The 18,141-nt window shown below is 49.6% G+C and overlaps 1 protein-coding gene across 3 annotated transcripts in view; it reads right to left on the bottom strand.

Annotated features, from left to right (window-relative positions):
* Nucleotides 1-4,086: 4,086 nt before the first annotated feature.
* CHCHD6 (coiled-coil-helix-coiled-coil-helix domain containing 6) overlaps nucleotides 4,087-18,141 on the bottom strand; it is a 324,191-nt gene continuing 310,136 nt past the window's right edge. For 2 of the 3 annotated variants that reach the window (XM_024580229.3, XM_024580231.2), the window contains 2 exons: nucleotides 6,915-7,050; nucleotides 4,155-4,291 (listed from right to left, as the gene is read on the bottom strand). In XM_024580229.3, coding sequence (XP_024435997.1) covers nucleotides 4,286-4,291; nucleotides 6,915-7,050 — 142 coding nt within the window. In that variant the 3' untranslated portion in view covers nucleotides 4,155-4,285. Of the gene's footprint in view, nucleotides 4,292-6,914; nucleotides 7,051-18,141 lie in introns of all 3 variants that reach the window. The other variant, XM_053912641.1, reaches the window with a different exon arrangement.

Below are 18,141 nucleotides of genomic sequence, written 5' to 3' on the forward strand. Positions count from 1 at the left end.
CCTTAGCAAAGGCACTTCCCAGAGGGAGAGAACTCAGGGTCGAAGGCTGTCTATGGCCAGCCTTGAAGGAAATCTGAGTGGCAGGCCCTCTGCTATCACACTAATGAGCACCATGTGAGGGACACCTGTCCTCGCCAGCCCCTAGGAGGTGGCACCTGTGACAGTCGCCCTTTTACAGATGAGGAAACAGGCTTAGAGGCTCAGAGATTGCTGCCAGTCAGATACTCCAACTCAGGCTGCCTAGCAGGCACTGCAGAGACCTAGCAAGGGCCAGGACAAACACCCTGGGACACATGACCTGTGCACTCTGATTTCTTTTGAGTCATAGCTGGGCAGAGGGGTGCATGGTCTCAAAGATCCAATGACAGTTGTGGATTTGGCTGTTTCTCCTTTCTGATCTGTCAATTTTGCTTCGTGTATTTTGCTCTTGCACCAGGTACACACATAGTAAGACTTTTAAGTCTCCCTGCAACTCGTCCCCGTTACTATTTGAAATGGCTCCTCTATTGCCCACAGCACTCCTTGTCTTGATGTCTACCTTGTCTCGTAGGAACATGACCATTCCAGCTTTCTCAGAGTTTGCAAGTTTATCTTTTTCAACTAACCCATGCCCTCAGCATTAAGGTGACATCTCTTGTAAACAACTACAGATGACTTGGCGGGGGGTGTCATTTCCTTCATTTTGTTTTTTTGTGAGTTTGTACACTTTAAAAGGCTTTTGATGCTTTTAACCAAAAGTGTCCTGAGAGGTCACAATTAGTCACCTCCTCCAGCAGTACAGAGCCCTCTCCATGTCTGCAGTGATAATCTGCTCCCTTCTGTGCCCAGTGTACATCAGACATTCCCTCCACACCCTGTCGTCCCCACCCCAACCACCTGCAATGATTTGGAGTGCCTATGGCTGTGTCTATGTTAGGTGGAGAAGGCAGCAGTTGTGAGTGGATGAGGTGGCAGCTTGTGCCCGAGGCAGGGCCCCTTTCTCCCAACGGGAAGGTATCGGTACCTCAACCTGCTCCGGGGCCCAGACCCTGCCCTGGCACCGCTGGGCCTCCCCAGGTCAATAATAACATTGGAAGGAATGAACTCTAGCCATTTCTTCTGCCAGGGGCCACATTCCCTACCTGGGGAGAGAGACAAGGGGAAAGAATGGAGAATTGCCCCCTTTATCTGGGTCCTTAGAGCCTGACCCAGCCTACAACCAGGACCCCACCTCCAAAAGGAGGTGCAGCATCAGCACTGAGCACCATGCAGTCTGAGGCTAGTTACTCCCATTCTCTATGCCACAGTTCCTTGGTCTGTAAAGTGGGGCAGTAATGGCAGTAACTATCCCATAGGACTGTGTGAGACAGGTGTGGGAGGGTACCTAGCACATGATTAAGTGTCTGATGAAACTGATTGATAACTGGGAATATTCTTTGCAAGCTGGCCATCGTGTGTAAATGCACAATGATGTGTATACATGCCGACACTGGCACCCACTACTCACACCCACCTAAGCACAGCAGGCACACATGCCCACCCAGTACGTCCCAAAGGTCATGCTGACGTGCTTCCTGCTAACCTGCTTGTGTTCTGGGGCCTTGGTGCCACTCCTCCATGTAAGGGGCAGTTGTGGGGCTGACTTGTCTTCCAATCCCTGCTAGGGTCAGCCAACAAGAGGCACGAATGAATGGAGGATTGAGGGTGGGAGGAGGGGAGAGTCCACAGGTAGCATCTCTTGCAGCAGCAGTGTCCTGTCAGTGGCACCAGCTCTTCTCAGCAGGGCCCCTGTGGTGCTAGCTTCCACTGGGCAATCCTATTTCTTCCCTTTGTCTCTTTAGCCCTGGGGTGACAGAAGCTTCATACTGTTGCTAATTTCTGGGTTACTACACCATTGCACTTAAGGTTTCAGCTCCTCCATCTCCTGGTGAGCAACTCATTGCATTCAGTTCCCTATGTTTAAATATTTAGAGTGCTTCTACAATAGTTTCCTGGATGTCACTCACAGCCAGTATCACCATATTTAATCCCCACAACTGGGTGGGATGGGTATTAATACCCCTTTCAATAGTCACACAGCTGAGACCTGAGCCTAGGATTGTCTGCCTCCAGGTCCACACCCTGCTGGACATAGCTCTCACCCATGTACTGCTCTCTCAGGCCTGACTTCTATAGGTATGGCCGTGTGGAGGGATTGGAGACATAGCTCCACACTTAAGCAGGTCATGTACAGATATATACACATATGCAACAAAGCCTGCACCCTGAGCACATGCACTCCCTCACTTGCACACACACTGACATTCCAATACAATGACACAGATGGCTCTGGACACACACCCCTTAAGTTTCCAGTAGGGGAGGAGTGGATATCAGGCAAGGGAAGCTTGGTTATGACTCCAGAAAAGTCAGGGAAATGGGCTGAGATCCAAGTAGAGAGAGGCTAGGAGCATTAGCAGATGGTGAACACAGCTGGCGGCCTGTGCACAAACACAAGTACACATGCATATACATGTACATGCACACAAAGGCACCTATATATACAGATACAGGTGGACAGGTACACACAGACCCATGTGTACACACCTGGGTAGGAGTATGGAGTCTGGAGTTATTCCTGTGAGATTTGGAAGTTGGACAAAGCCCCGGACACCAGAGGCTTATGAGTGAGTCTCAGAAGGGCCTCAGCAGTTTCTGACTGAATGACTGTTCTGATGTCACCTTAGATCAATCAGCCAGGTGGAGGTGGAAGAAGGTATATGGGGGATAAATGGTAATGAAAAAATACAATAAAAATAAATTTTAAAAAAGATCAATCAGCCAGATGACCTGTCCACCAGGCTGACCTTGCAGAGGGCCAGCCCCTCCCTGGGCTGCCAGTGGGAGTTTGGGAGGGGGCTCAGGACAGAGCACCCTGACATCTGCCCTGACCATTCACCTCTGTGTGGTTTAGTAAGCTGACCCAGAACTTCTAGACAGGGAGTCTCTTAACGTTCTTTTCCTCTCAGCCAATAGTAGCCTGGATGAATAAAACTGCGTAATGCTACCTGCTTAGATACCCAGACACTGCCAAGCCTCAACCTCCCACTTGAGTTTGTGAATGAGGATCCAGGGATGAGCAGATGTTTGAGTTGCAAAGCCTGAGTTAAGACTACAGTCTGTTAGCTCCAGATGACTTGGGGCTCTCCAAACTTTAGCAGGAAATCCAAGGTCACCAGCTGAGTGGTTAGCAGATCAGAAGCTCTAGCTCACATTCCTCTTGCTGCCTCACTGCACTGGGCCAGCCCAGAATACACAGCCCTAGGTGCTCAAGTTGCCTTAGCTGGGGCTCCTGCCAAAGGCCAAGGATTAGCAGGCCAGTGTTTGGATACCAGCTGAGCAGAGCACATCTCAAATCTAGCTGTCATCTGCCTCTCTCAATCCCTTGTGTCCCTTATTTTAGTCCGTAGAATCAACAGCACCCAAGCCAGAAATCTGGAAATCATCCTTGATCCCCTCTCTTCCACTAAGACCCAGAGTCTTGCCATTTTAACTCATGAGCTCAGCCTCCATCTGTCCCCTGGCTCACCTCACCAGCTTTTAGGAGTCCTGTCCCACTTGAGCCCAATCTCCCATGGGAACATGTGTGGCATCACTCAGAGGGACTGGACAGTGCTGCTCCCTGCTAGACAGCCCTGTAGCAGTTTGGCCTGGCATCTACCCTCTGTCCTATGGCCCCCACTTTGCTTTCTTCAAACACCCAGTGTGTGCAGTCTGTGCTACCCCAAGCCCATATCTGGGATCCCACTCTAACCAGCCTCTATCTTGCCCAGCAGTCCTCTATTTAGAGTCAAATTGGAGCTCAGGCAGAACCTCTGTCAGGAAGCTGGCCTGTTCTTCCTGCTGTCCCTAGAAAGAACCATTCCTCGCCGCCCCCCCCCCCCATTTTATCTCATACCTGCCTCATGGCTGTAGCAGAATTATGGGTTCCCACCTGTCTCCCCTGGTAAGTTGGGTGCTCTGGTGCTCTTCAAGGTGTGCAGCCTGTCTCATTAGCCTACATTGCTGGGCTCAGCACAGGGCTGCACAAAGGAGGCAGCAGTGACTGTCTGCCAGCTGTGGAAATGACTGAAAACAAAGATAGTTGCTTTATTTGTTTTCAGACAGTAGCACATCCTCCATTTCTTAAGCACATGGTGGCCCCAAGCACAGGGGCATCATAGGCATCTGGCAGAAAATGGCTGTGGCCTGGGGGTCTGCAGTCCCATAACTGGTCCCTTCTTCAGGGCTCCAAGTCATAGCCAGGGTCAGGAACAATTGTTGCTTCTCAACCCTACAAAGGAGAACAGGTCAGAGTTCAGTCACGGCCCACTTCTTGCAGCAACCCTGCTCACTCTCAGGCCTAGGCTCCAAGAGGGCGTAGGCTCTTGGGCTGCCCAAGAGCATAACTGTTTAATGGAAACGGTCCTCCCCAGCTGGTCCTAAGACCCAGAAGTGGCCTTTTAGACCTCCACGCCCAGAGCCCACTCAGCACATGCTTGTAGGGACCAGCTAACAAATATCCTCCATTCATCTGACCTCCCCACCCCCAAAGATAGACAGGTCTCAGCTCAGTTCTCTTCAGCCCCACTGAGGTCTCCTCTCTGTTCTCTGAGAATTGTCTATGTGAAACCACTCAGAGAGCACGCTCTGGTATAAAGCCTTCACACTTTTGCTTGCTGTTCACATCCACATACATGCTTATGTACCCAGGCTCGGAAGGTGCTGCACAGGGGCAAGAACTTGTCCAGTCTGGGAAGTGCCTTCTGCACAACTCCCAGTCAGGTGGGCCTCTGTCCTGTATCTACTCTCTGCTGCCAGAGACACTACCACCTGACTTTTTCTAGAAGCAAATCACTATTAGAGACCCTTGAACTCCCATTGTTGGCTCTGCCAGGCTCCTTCTGTCATGGAGGCTGGCAGGGGGTAGTAGGACTTTCTCTGGCACTGTCTACCTTACACACACAGGATGCAATTGGAGGGTCTGGTGCTGAGGCCCTTCTGGAATCAGGTCAAATATGCTTTTCTGTGGGGAGGAAAGGCACAGGTGTGGGAAAGAGGGAGCCAGGCCTGGCAGTGCCCCAGAGTCTTTCTCAGGTGTGCTGGAGCTAGAGAGGACACAACGTAGTTCAATGCAATCTGCCTTCCTTTGTGATCATATCTTGGCCTCAGTGCAATGAAGCTACATCGGTACGGCTCTTAAAGATATACTCTGCTGGGGAGAGAGACTGACAACTGCCATGGACATGGGGCCTGGACAGAGAGAGGGAGGACAGAGATGCGGCTCTGCTAGGAAGCCAAGGGGGCTGCAGCAGGATCCCAGGTCTTTTCCTTGGTAAAAATAAAGTTAGGTATGTGGTGAGCAGGGGCTTGGAAGGGCCCACCCAGTGTGGTATAGCAAGCCGGCCCAGGTCCAGGCTCCTTCCATGGACAGTGCTGCAGTGATGGCTGGCAGCATCTTTTCTGCTCAACTTGAAGTAGAGCAAAGAGCTTTCCATGCTCTGTAGGGGTGAGGAAAACTCTGCACTCACCTGATCCCGTGCAGGCCTGCACCTGGGTTTACTCTGTCCCAGAGGTGACTCTGGGCAGGTGTGAGCTGGGCAGAACTTCAGACAGGCTGACAGGAAAGTGAGAAGAGCTCTGGTGAGGCCAGGCTGTTGAGCAGCTGACTCTGCCAGACCAGGCCTGAGGGCCACTTGACCTCTGACCTTAGGCTTTCCACCACCAGTACCCACAGCAGCTTGTCTCCTACTTGGACAAAAGAGGCTTTCCATGGAAAAAAGTCCCCATCTTACAGTTTTTGTTTGGTTTTTTTTTTAAGTCATCACTGAAGGATATTGGTTTTAGAGAGAGAGAAACATTGATGCGAGAGAGAAACATCAGTTGGTTGCCTCCCGTATGTGCCCCAACCGGGAATCGAACTCACACCCTAAGTAAGTGCCCTGAGTGGGAATCAAATCTGCAACCTTGCTGGTGCATGGGATGATGCTGCAACCACCTGAGACACTTAGCCAGGGCCCACAGCTTTTAAGAAACACACCAGCCCTCTGGTGAGTCCAAGCCATCAAGGTGCCCCTAGGTGTGTCTGTGTAGGTGTGTTATGTCAGGGTGGGGGAGGGGCCAGGTCCAGTCTAGACAGTGTACTGCTGGACCTGGGTAGGGGGATGGAATGGTCTAGAAGAGGGCCAGGAATTGGGGAATGTAGGAAGAGGAGAATGGCAACTGTCTGGGAGGGCCAGGGAAAGAGGGCAAGGCCTTGGGATCATGTCTCAGGGGAAGGAGGCTGTCAGCCTCAGATATCTAGGACAGTCACAACCCCCCTGAGACCTGGGCCAACTGTTACCCCTTCCCACCCGTCAGAGGATGGTCCCCTTCAGATGACCATAGGAGTGGGGCAGGCAGAGAGGTATACCCAGGCCCCTCATCCTCTGAGGTAGACCACACCCATTCCTCCACCTCCAAAACCCTAAGCCTCTTCCCTTCCACAGAGCTTTCCTGCCCTTTCCATGACCCCTACCCTATACCATGGGCCCTCATTCATTCTACCACTCCCAAGTGCTCAAAGGTAAGAAGTGGGTGGCATATGCATGCCCTTAACTATGAGGCTGGCTCCTTGAAGGTGGGGCCTGACTTTACCCAGTGTTGTTCCTAGACTCAGTCTTATAGGGCCCAGTGCCCACAGGGCCCTTTTCCTAGCCTAGATTTCCAAGAGCACTAGTGGAAACAACCAGGTAGGGAATCTGAACCAGGAGATGACTGAGGGAATCTAAGGCCCACGAGTCTCTCACTGTGTTAAAGGCAGAGATCTTGAGGTTAGAATGTCTGGCGTAGCATACAAAGATGGCAGACAGTGTCAGTAATGGCAGCGCCTGCCCCCCACTCCCACACCCCCACAGACCAGTAGCCCAGGGGTTTACCTTGTGGGCAGTGGTCACGCAGTGCTGGTAAGCCTTGACCAGGTCCGAGCACAGGAGCACCTCATGCAGGTGGTTGCTGTAGCAGTGAAGGATCTCGGCCTGCAGCCCTGAGCACACGGGCTGTAGCCTGCGAGGCCTGCAGGACAGAAAGCAGGAAGGTCTGGGGCTCCGTTGCAGTGGGCAGGGAGGGAATTGGCTCACTCACTTAACAATGTGGGTTAGGCAGTGGGTTTGGCACATCAGCGGCCAGTTACTCCTCAGAGAGAACAAGGGGACCATGGAGAGTTTGGTGCTGTGGGGGCTGAGGCTCAACATCAGCAGATGCCAGGGGGACTGGGGTCTTACTCTAGGGGAAGAGGGTCCAGCAGCCAGCAGGAGGATCTCAGTGCTGATGCTTGCTGCCTCCCAGGGCAATTCTGGCCTAAGTTGTATACCCCATTGTGACCTTGTGATTATACACATTGTAGCTACTTTCTACACAAATAGAAAAACACACAAAGTTGTTTTTCTGATTTCAAAACCATACATGTACAATGGAGAAAACTGGGAATACTATAGGAATGTCTAAAAAAGAAAACTGTTCAGAATCTCACTTTCTAAAGGTAACCACTTCAGTATTTTGGGAGTACTTTACTATTTTTTCTTTCTTCATTTTTCAAAGGAGGTTTAGAAACTACAGAAACTTAAGATTTTCTTTTTAAGATATGAAACAAATACAAAAAAGTGAAATAAAGATTACACTAAAGTTGGTCACCAGGGTCCTTGGTGACCTCTCTGGTGTATCTCTTCCTGCCTTTTGTTTTTGCCCATCCCCTCCTCTTCCCTTTTCTTCTCCTCCTCTTCCTCCTCCTCCCCTCCTTGTTTTTCTTGTTCTTCTCTTTCTCCTCCTCCTTCTCCTTTGCCTCTCTCTCTCTCTCTCTCTCTCTCTCTCACACACACACACACACACACACACACACACACACACACACACTCACACCACAGTGTTGCCTTTCTGCCAGGCCCCACCCTACTCACCTACTCCTGAGAGCTCTGTGCATTGTGTGCTCTTATTTTTCACCCCCTGTTATAAATCAGGAAACTGGGGCACAGAGAGGTTAAGTAACTTGCCCAAGGCCATACAGAGGAAGTAAGAGAGGTAGGATTTTTTTTTTTTTTTACACAGTTTGGGTTGTACTGGTTCCACAGATGGTTTTCTGACTTGGTTTTCAGGATGGGTCCACATAGGAACCTTCGCAGCAATAGAAGGAATCAAAATACCTGATGCAGGCTTTCAGAATAAACACGACCCATGGCTCAGGGCACTCAGTGAGAGTTAAAAACACAGAAAATCACTCACCAAGGTTCTTAGCAATGGAAGGATCACTATACCCTGTATGCAGCTCTGCTCCTGTCGCACAGGAAGACTTGTAGGTGAATAATTCTCACAGCCCAGGATCTCTATATTTTAAAAATCTATATATTTTTAAAAACCTAGCTATGCAGTAGGTGCTGGAACACAACAGCATCCTTATTATTTACATTTTTTTTTCCCTGGCTGGTGTGGCTCAGTGGATTGAGCACCGGCTTGCAAACCAAAGGGTCACCAGTTTGATTCCCAGTCAGGGCACATGCTTGGGCTGTGAGCCCAGGAGAGGGTGCATGAGAGGCAGTCACACATTGATGTTTCTCTCCCTCTCTTTCTCCTTCCCTTCCCCTCTCTCTAAAAATAAATAAAATATTAAACTTTTTAAAAAAATAATAAAAGGACTGGCACAAAGGAGTGACATTGGTTAACAAAATTATATAGGTTTCAGGTATATAATCATATCATACATCATCTGTGTGGTTTGTTCACCACCCAAAGTCAAGTCTCCTTCCATTACTGTTTATCCCCACTTTACTCTCTCCCACCTCCCCTCAATCTCCTTTCCCTCTGGTAATCACTATACTGTTGTCTGTGTCTATACGTTTTTGTTTGTTTGTTTGTTTTTTGCTTCATCTCTTCACACTTTTCACCCAGGCTGCTAACCCGCTCCCCTCTGAGAGTTGTTAGCCTGTTCTCTGAGTCTGTTTCTATTTTGTTTGTTTGTTTATTTTGTTCATTAGATTTCACATATGAATGAGATCATATGGTATTTGTCTTTCCCTGTCTGGCTTATTTCACTTAGCATAATGTTTTCCAGGTCCATCTATGCTGTCACTAGAGGTAAGATTTCCTTTTTTACAGCCATAGTATTCCATTGTGTAAAGATACCACAGCTTTTTAGCCACTCATCTACTGCACCATTATTATTTTAAGATTACTGAAACACACTGAGTTCATCAGTTACGAACATAAAGGAACAGAATACTCAGTTGCGCAGGAAGTAAGACACCCAGGATTTACCGTCACATTGTAAGAGTGTAGGGGTGGCACTTCCAGTACTGCTGTGCCATTAGTGATGCCACCCGGCCCAGATCTTTCCTCCTTTCCCCGTAGTACCAGGTGGTGGCTGTCATCTCAGGTCTGTTGTTTCATACATACCAGCTTTCTCCTTTTCCACTAGCCAGCATTGGGTCATATGCCCACCCCTAAAAGCATCACCAATGAGGGGAGTGAAGTGACCATGTTTAGCTATGACTAGTTAAAACTCGGGCCAAGAGCTGGAACAAAAATGATGATTTATAAACTAAAGAAGCCATGCCACACCAAGTCGAAAGTTTGTGACTCAGAAAGTAGCTCGGATTGAGCGTGGGCTGCAAACCAAAAGAAAGTAAAGGGCATGCCTAGAGAAACAACCTTCTCACTTCCAGGAAGAAGGGAAGCAGAAGGGATGTCTCAGCAGGCCATGCTGACCAGGCTCTGCCCAGCAATGTGAGATTCCATCAGGTTGCCTTCTGAGGATACAACCATAGGGGACAAGGCCGTTTCCATCCTTAAGGACACAGTTCTGGTTCATGTCCATATAGTGCAAAATGAGGTCTTAGAGATTTCTTAGTTAAAGAGGACATGTGGGGGGTTTTCCCAGCACATGGAGACAGATGGGCTCCTCAGATCAGGGGATCCTCTCCCTGGGTTCCACCTGCCACTGCAGACAACTGACTGGGGTACAATGGGGTGACCACCTAATTTTTACAATGCTTACAAAATGTCTCTCTATTCTTGTATATAAAAACTTTTTGATATGGATGCATATACTTGTGGGCCTTTAAAAATTGATTTTTTTTTTCTTGAGGACAGCCAGGCTTTGGATGGGCATTCGATCTCAGTCAAGTTCCCTCTCTGACTATGCTTACCACTTCAGTTCCAACTGTTCCTATGTCCTCCCATAGGAACTCCATGAAGTAATACATAGATCTCTACTTTCTGCCCTCCATTCCACTGCCTTCCCCTCTTTGTTTTACTCTGGTTCTCCATTCTTGGGAGGCTTGAGCCTCTCCCTTCCCGTTTCAGACCTGCCCTCGCAGGGTGCGACCTGTGAGGCTATCTTTCCATTGGCTCTCTTCTGGCACCTCTGTTGTCCTTCATACCAGCCCTACTCTACTTTTCCTCAGTGGGCACTGCCCCCTGAAGCAGAAGCACCCGAGGGCACAGGTATCATTGCACCCTCATTTGCACTCTCTTAAAGCAGCATTCCACCATCACATGACCCCCGGGAGGGCCTGTTCCTGGTGCAGCTCAGTTGCTGGCAGGCACAGCAGGCCTCCTTGATTCGGGAAGCACCAGGCTCAGTTCTGAGGTGGGAGGCTGGTATGAGGCTCACAGGTCTATGTGGAGAGGTATCTTGAAAGAGGACAGGTGGGGTCTGAGTGGCCTGAGTCAGGTGGGGTGGCCGAGTCATCCTAGAACCAGATCCCAGACCCCAAAGAGCTTTGTCCTCTCCAGACCTAAAGTAGAGACATGACTCTCACTTTGCAGGTGTTGTAAAAGGGCAGAGTAGTCTCTTCATAACTTGTACCTTTCCCTCTGTCCGCTCCTCATTTGGTTTCAGGTCCCTACACAAGGGCCACTGTGTGTTTTGAAGGCAGACCTCACCAAACACCTAGTGGGTTCCCAGCTCAGGAAAAACTGGGCCAGGGTGAAATCCATCCTCTCCACACCAGCACCACCTCTGGGACTGCAGAGGCCTTTCTCCTCAGGGATTTATTAGGAACAATATGAGGAGACAGGATGGCAGGCAAATGTCAGCTGGAAGAAATTTCACCCATCTACCTGCAAAATGGCTCTGAATGAGATCTGACAGGGAGAGCACAGATCAACACATAAAAGGCTTTCTCTGAGCAAGGCAGGGCTAGCCTGCAGTCAAACCACTCATGAAAGTAGGTGTATTCTATCCAAGCACAGTCCTACCTAGCCCTGGTCCATGGTACCCTTGTGTACACTGCATAAGAAACTACTCAGATTTTCTAAAACATCCAGTCTGTGAACAGCTGTCTTCCAATGCACAATAAAAGGTATCTAGAATATTCTGTGAGCTTTCCAGGATTGAGATAAGCCCTGTTCCCCTGTATGAGGGTGTCTGCTGGCTTTGAGGTGCTTAATGTCACCCAAGTCAGAAGCCTCACATGTATTGCTAAGGATGCCACTAGCCTCCTTGGCCTTTACTTTCTTAGTCTGAACGATGGGGATACCACCTGCCCAGAGGCTGACGAAGAACCGACAGAAGTGTGTATTGTGAAGCGCCAGTCTCCCTAATAACCTGGTTGTCAGTATGGGACACCAAAGCAGGGTAGGGGTCAGGTGAAGTGGGAGGAGCTCAGGAAGGGAGGCTGGGGTTAATGGTGGCACTTGGTGGAGCAGAGCTGAGGAGGCTTTGGGAGTTACAACTCCAGATGGGGCCCTGACAAGGGAACCCTGTCTGAACATGCCCTCTCTATATAACCTAAGCTTCCATATCATTCTAGACCCAGGTCAGAGCTTGCCCAGGCCCCTTTCCTCAGGAATCTTGGTGCCTCTTTTCCTCAGTCACCAATCATGGCATCCCTTGTCCAAGGAGCTAGAAAACCTGGGCATGGCACCCTGAGGGCCAGTAGGGAAAATACAGATTTGGGAGTCTGACAAACGCAGGGCAAGGCTCCAGCTTTGCCATTTTCACCCTGTGGTCAGGAGTCAGATGGGGAGGAGAACCCCACAATGCAGTGCTGCTTGGGACTCAGAACCAGTGGGGCCTCTGGTCCAGTGGTGTCACGGGCACTCAGGAAACGGGCTGCTGCTCCGCCTGCACAAAGGGCATCCACAGCCTTTCTCTGTAATGGCCCTCAGCATGGGCATGATGGACACAGGTGGGCACAACAGAAACCACCTGATTCCAAGCACTTCCCTGTCCACTCATACAATAGGCCCTGTGGCTGACCAGTCACCAGGGACACAAGGCAGATGCTGGGGAGTGAGGGCCCCCCAAAAGCTAACAGGCTGCATTGATGCAATAATGATCTCTGGGCATTCAGAATTGTGCATGTACCCACCCTTCTACTCCGGCAATGCTGCCCAAGAACCACAGTTCTGCCTCCTTAGTGGTAATAACATGTTTCCATTATGAGAGTAGTGGTAAGAACATCAGAAAAAGGCAAAGTATTAGCCAGGAATAAAAACACACTCCTCCTTCTCATCCCACAGCACTACATGCCGTTAGGCCCATGAGCACAGTGAGGAACTGCCTTTAAACCCTCCAGACTGCAGCCCAGTTCCCCATCTGAGAAGCGAGTGTCACTCTCACCACCAGGCATTGCATATTGGGCACTATTCTATCTCCAAGCTGCCACTCCCCACCCCATCCCACCTCCTTTGGGCACAAAAACCCCTTTCTACTTTCCTTTGCCAAGCAGAAGCTGTTTGGGTTTGAATTAGTTTTAGACTTTTTGGAAAGATGAGTGTGTTTTCAGTGGAAAAAGTGGAATGTCAAAGGTCTAAGAGAGAAAGGCCAGTAGGGGAGACCATCAGCTGTTGGGCGTGAGAAGGAATTGCTGATTGGCCCTGCAGAAGGACTCAGCCCATTCTTTTTTCCCAGAAGCAATGCCTGGGCTCTGCTCCCACTCAACCTGGTTTCTCAGGCCAGCCTCACAAGCTTGTCTTGCTCAAAAGTGTTCACCCACTCCACTCACCAGGCCAGCAGCACCACTTGTTTCCAAGGCTCGGAAGCCCCTTCCTAACTCCTCTCTGTTAGCTATCTCCCAGCACCCAGTACAGGGGCTCACAGTCCAGTGTCTGAGCCAGAGTTCTAGGCCTTTGCTTGTGTGGGCACTGATGGCCAAGCAGCCCAGGGGGCAGCCCACAGGGACCAAGGAGGCCTGCCCAGCACACCTCCTCCTGCATCTTTACCTTGGATGACAGCATAAACACCACCAGCCTAGCTAGACACCCAGTTGTCCCTGACTTCCCCTTCAGTCTACTCCCACCTTCCCACCACACTGAAGTTGCCCTAAGTTTTATCTCCCAAAACTCCCAATCCATCCCCTTGTCCCCATCATCATTACAACAACTAATTAAGCTCTTCCTTATCTCCAGCTCATCCTCTCCACTGCAGTCAGTAATTTTTCTAGAACATAAAGCAGGCCACAGATCTCTAAAACACCAAGCAAATTTAAAGCCCCATATCTTGGATGATTACAGCTTACTGGACCCCATGTTAAGAATTACCCTATAAGGTGGGAACTATAATTTATCTTAAATGAAGAAATAGTGGCCCAGAGAAACCCAGCAGCTTGCTCATGCTTACCATCTGACAAACAGGGCCAGCAATCAGGTGTGAACCTTACTCCAGGTCCACTGCCCTTGAATGGTCCCCACACACCCTGTTACTGCCATCCATCATTTGTATTTAGCTGTGCTGTTGAAATCACTGTGCCACTAGCCCAAATGCCCTAAGAGGGCAGGTTGTGTCCCAAATATCTCATAAGCTGGGTGAGGGATTGGTTTCAAGTCTTGGGTGGCCTGCTAGCCTCTTGGCCTTGCTGCCACTTCCCCTAGGCATAGCTGTATCAGGGGGAAGCACCTAAAACATGGCCTGGGGATCCGGGGGCTTTTCCCATTTTGTCTTTTTCTTCTCCCTGGACTCCCTGTTCCATCCATGGGGGCAGAGCTTTGAGCAGCCTCATCTGTCTATGAGAGCCTTGGAGCTGCATGGAGAAAGCATGTGACTGAGTGTGCTCTGAAAGGCATACCTCAGTGACCATTCTCCAGATTCTGCCATGCAAGGACCTCAGAAACTCAACTTTATGAAGCAGCGACTGTGCGCCATGCTAATCCATTAGTACATGACCACCAGATGAAGTGGATTTATCCTTTGCAGCTTCCATGGGGCTCTGCCCACCCTGGTCCACACAATCAAGGACGGGCTAACATAATCCTGTCCCACAACCTCACAGGCCCAATGAAAAGTACAGGGCTAAAACTATGCCCCTACAGTGAAGACCTAAAACTAGACCTCACACAACCATGACCATGGCCAAAAAAGAAACATATCCTCCTACCATGTGAACCTCTTGATGAGCAACTAGGAGCCATTTTTTGCTTTCCTGTAGCACAAGCTAATATACTCAATCTTTGGCTTATGTTAGCTGGGACTGGGTGTCTGTCACCTAGTGCAGCCAAAAAGGTTGTCTAGAGAAGACAATGTGGTGAGGTTGTGGGGTCAAGGGCTCCTGTGAATTGTCTACACACACAAAGGCCAGTGGGTTGGAAAGTCTCCCCCCAAAATAATTTCTTTCTCAAAACCTCAGAATGTGACCTTAATTGAAAACAGGGTCATTAGAGATGAGTTAGAATGAGGTCATTCTGGGGTAGGGAGGGCCTTTGATCCAGTATGACTGGTATCCTTATGAGAAGAGGAGAGACACTGAGACACAGACAGTCAGGGAGAAGGCCACAGTGATGATGGAGGCAGAGACTGGAGTGATGTATCTACATGCCAGGGAATGACAAGGAGCTTGAAGAAAAGCACAAAACAGAACAACCCTCCCACCTTCAGGGAGAGCCAGTCTGATTTTGTTTGGCACTTTGTTGCAGTAGCCCTAGGAAATGCATGCAGTCAGCCACACAGGAAAAGGGATCTGACCTGGTCTCCAGAGGCAGAGTTGGAAGTGCCAGACAGTGGAAATTGGTGGGAGGCAGATGAATTACTAGTCACCTTCTAACAGAGCAACATGTGAGCTTCTATGACATAAGGCTCCTTGACCATAGCAGCTATCCTTTAACAAGTATCCAGCAAGTACCAGGCTCTGTGGTTTGCACAGTGGGTTACTATCTCCATTTAGAGAAGAACTGTTCCTCTGACTGAAAGTCACCTAAATGGCAAGTGAAGGAGCTGTAATTCACAACCAAATCTGTAGAGCTGCTCCCTGTGCTCCCATGAAACCTTCCCCAGAGGGCGAGATCTGGATAAAGATCAGGCTATGAGAGGACAAGGGGCACATTTTTATCTTGGTAAACAGTACGGGTGGAAAATCGAGACTCATCTGAGATTACATCTGGACAGGCCTATGGTCCTGGTCATTCCGAGAACCAATACTTGCCAGGGCCTACTGTGTGCTAAGCCCTAGGCATGTCCACAATAACCCTGTGAGTGAGGCATTACTGTCCTTTTCTGTAGATGGGGACACTAGTCTCAGAAGGTTAAGTAACTTGTCTGAGATCACACAGCAGTAAGATGGAGCCAGGATAAAAGCCTGGTGTATTTGGCTCCAAAGTCCTTGCTACCCACACTGTCATCTTAGCTCCACTCTACCTTTGGAAAATCTCAAAATATTCCAAAGAAGAAACAACCAAGAGAGAAACAAAACAACAAAAAAGAAACAAAGGACACTTGCCCCAAACCACACAGTAGGCAGGGCACCTGTATGGGGCCAGAAGTTCGCTGATCCAAGTGGGGAGTGGAAGAGGGTTGGCAGGCCCTGATCCACAGGAGGAAGAGTGAAGGAGGAAGACCATAAATGTATAGCCATGCAAGGAGGCTGAGAACAAAGAGCAGCATTAACTGGAAAGGTGGGACAGAGACACCAAAGGCAGCAAACAGTCCCAACAGTGCAGCTGTCGCAAGAGAGGGTGGGGACAGCATCTCCAGCCTCTGAGCCTGAGTGTGCACAGCATCCTCTTATGTGCAGCCCCAAACCCTCAGTGTGCTCTCTTATTTAATAAATGAAATCACAACAACTTCTTCTATTATCACTGCTGACATCAATCTGATAATATTGGCCTGATGTAGAATTGGACTATTATATGTCCTTCTGATTATTTAATTTCAGAGAAACATCAGCAGGGGATGACTATATAGAGCATGCTTTTTATTATAGGCAGAACTAAGGAGATTGCAAGTAAATTAGACATTCATCTTCGTCAGCTCCAATTTAGCTGTTTAAGAAAGGTTTCTGCTTTAACCCGTAGCTAGCACTGAGGTGCTGATGAGACCAGCTGGTTACTAAGGATTTGCTTAACTGGCTGCTGTTGACAATGTGCCATTCAGCCTGGGTAAATGGAACCCCCAAATCCCACCATCGATCAACATGCCACATGGGATCACTATGGGTTGCTGAATCTTGGCCTCTAGCTGCCTCCATCTCTCAGGCTGGAGGCAGCTATTCCAAGAGGCCAAGGCCTGGTGAGATGGCCCTTCTGCTGAGCACTGAGGGAGAGCTCTGCACACAAGAGGATACAAAACATAAACTGGCCTCTGGCTACTACTGGTCAATGAAGGAGAAGCTGCCTGTGACAGAATTCTTCTCTAGGACTATCACTTCATACACACACATGCACGTAGACACACACACCCAGAATGGGAAAGGGCCATTCCTGGCCTTGTTCCTTTGTTGAAAATACAACAGAGGAGGCAGAGTTTCCCTTAAGGAGCTCTCCCAATTCATTAGACTTGTGGGATAGACACAGGCTGGCACCTTCTAGGAGGCTGTGATGAGGAAGGAAAGAGCAGGGTCGCAGTGGTATTTGGTATCTGAGGAGCACCACACCAAGCCCTCCTGGGGCTGAAGAGCTTTCTGGCACTGTTTCTGCCAATCAGAGGTCCATATTGCAGTACCTTGGTGGCCTTGACCCTGGAGTGGAGGGGTCCCAGGGCCCCAGCCATATTCTGCCTGGGGCTGCTGAAGATTTTCAGGACACCGCCTCAGCAGAATTATTAACTGCGTGAAAGGCCTCCACAACCCCAGTCTTCACAACCCCCTACTTCCTGGAGAAGCCACTTCTTTTTTAAAAAAATATTTACTTATTTTTAGAGAGAGGGGAAGGGAGGGAGAAAGAGAGGGAGAGAAACATTGATCGTTTGCCTCTAGATCAGTTGCCTCTAACACGTCCCCAACTGGGGGCCTGGCTCGCAACCCAAGCAACCCAGGCATGTGCTCTGACCAGGAATGAAAACAGCAACCTTTTGCTCTGCATGGTGATGCCCAACCCACTGAGCCATACCAGTCATAGCAGAAGCCACTTCTTTCCCCACCTTTTCCCTCTGAGCCCTCACTGTCTCCTATGAGGGCAACTTTATTCAGTTCCTGACTAATTTACAACCCTTCCTTTAGTCTGCCCTCCAGCCCACCTCCTGGCCAACACCAGGTAGAGAGCCTACTCTAAACATGCCAGTGCAGGTGCCCTGGCCCTGGGCTTCCTGCGGTAGGATGGCCAAATGTCTGGGCCTGCCCTTCAAGCTCCAAGCTTCAGCTGCAGCCATGCCCACAGGCAAGGCTCCTAGAACCAAGGCCTGACCAGCTCTACTCTCTTGCCCTATACCTCCCTCTTCCCACAGGCCTTTTCATGGAGAACACTGCTCTACAGGCAACTCCATTGTTCTGCTCCAGGTAAATGAAGGGCACTTCCTCACTCAGGTGACAATTATTTACTGAGGGCCTACAGTGTGCTAGACCCTCAAGAGACAAAGCCTCAACCCTGCCCTCAGGGACTCACCCACATACATAAAGCTCAGAGGCAGATCCAGCTCCTCAGGGTGGCATCCAGGCCACCGGAGACCTCTTAATGCCACAGTCAGAAGAGGAAATCAGCTTCCTCCTTCCTCAAGAGACTGGGGCAGTCACTTTCCAGAGAGCACTGAGTCACGAAAAGACCATCCCAACCTCCTGCTTTCGGTCCTGCAACTGCACTTTGTCCCAGGAGATGAGAACACCCTGCTATAGGAGGGGATATATGCAGACAAGAGAACTGCAGGTGCCTATCTGTCGCAGAGCCAGGCAGGGAGGAATGTGACTTGAGGCAGGTTTTTGCTGATGTGACACACTAAGTAGTGACTCTGGATTCACAAGTTGGCCAACC

Source organism: Desmodus rotundus, chromosome 10, assembly GCF_022682495.2.
Source record: "Desmodus rotundus isolate HL8 chromosome 10, HLdesRot8A.1, whole genome shotgun sequence".
Lineage (NCBI taxonomy): Eukaryota > Metazoa > Chordata > Mammalia > Chiroptera > Phyllostomidae > Desmodus > Desmodus rotundus.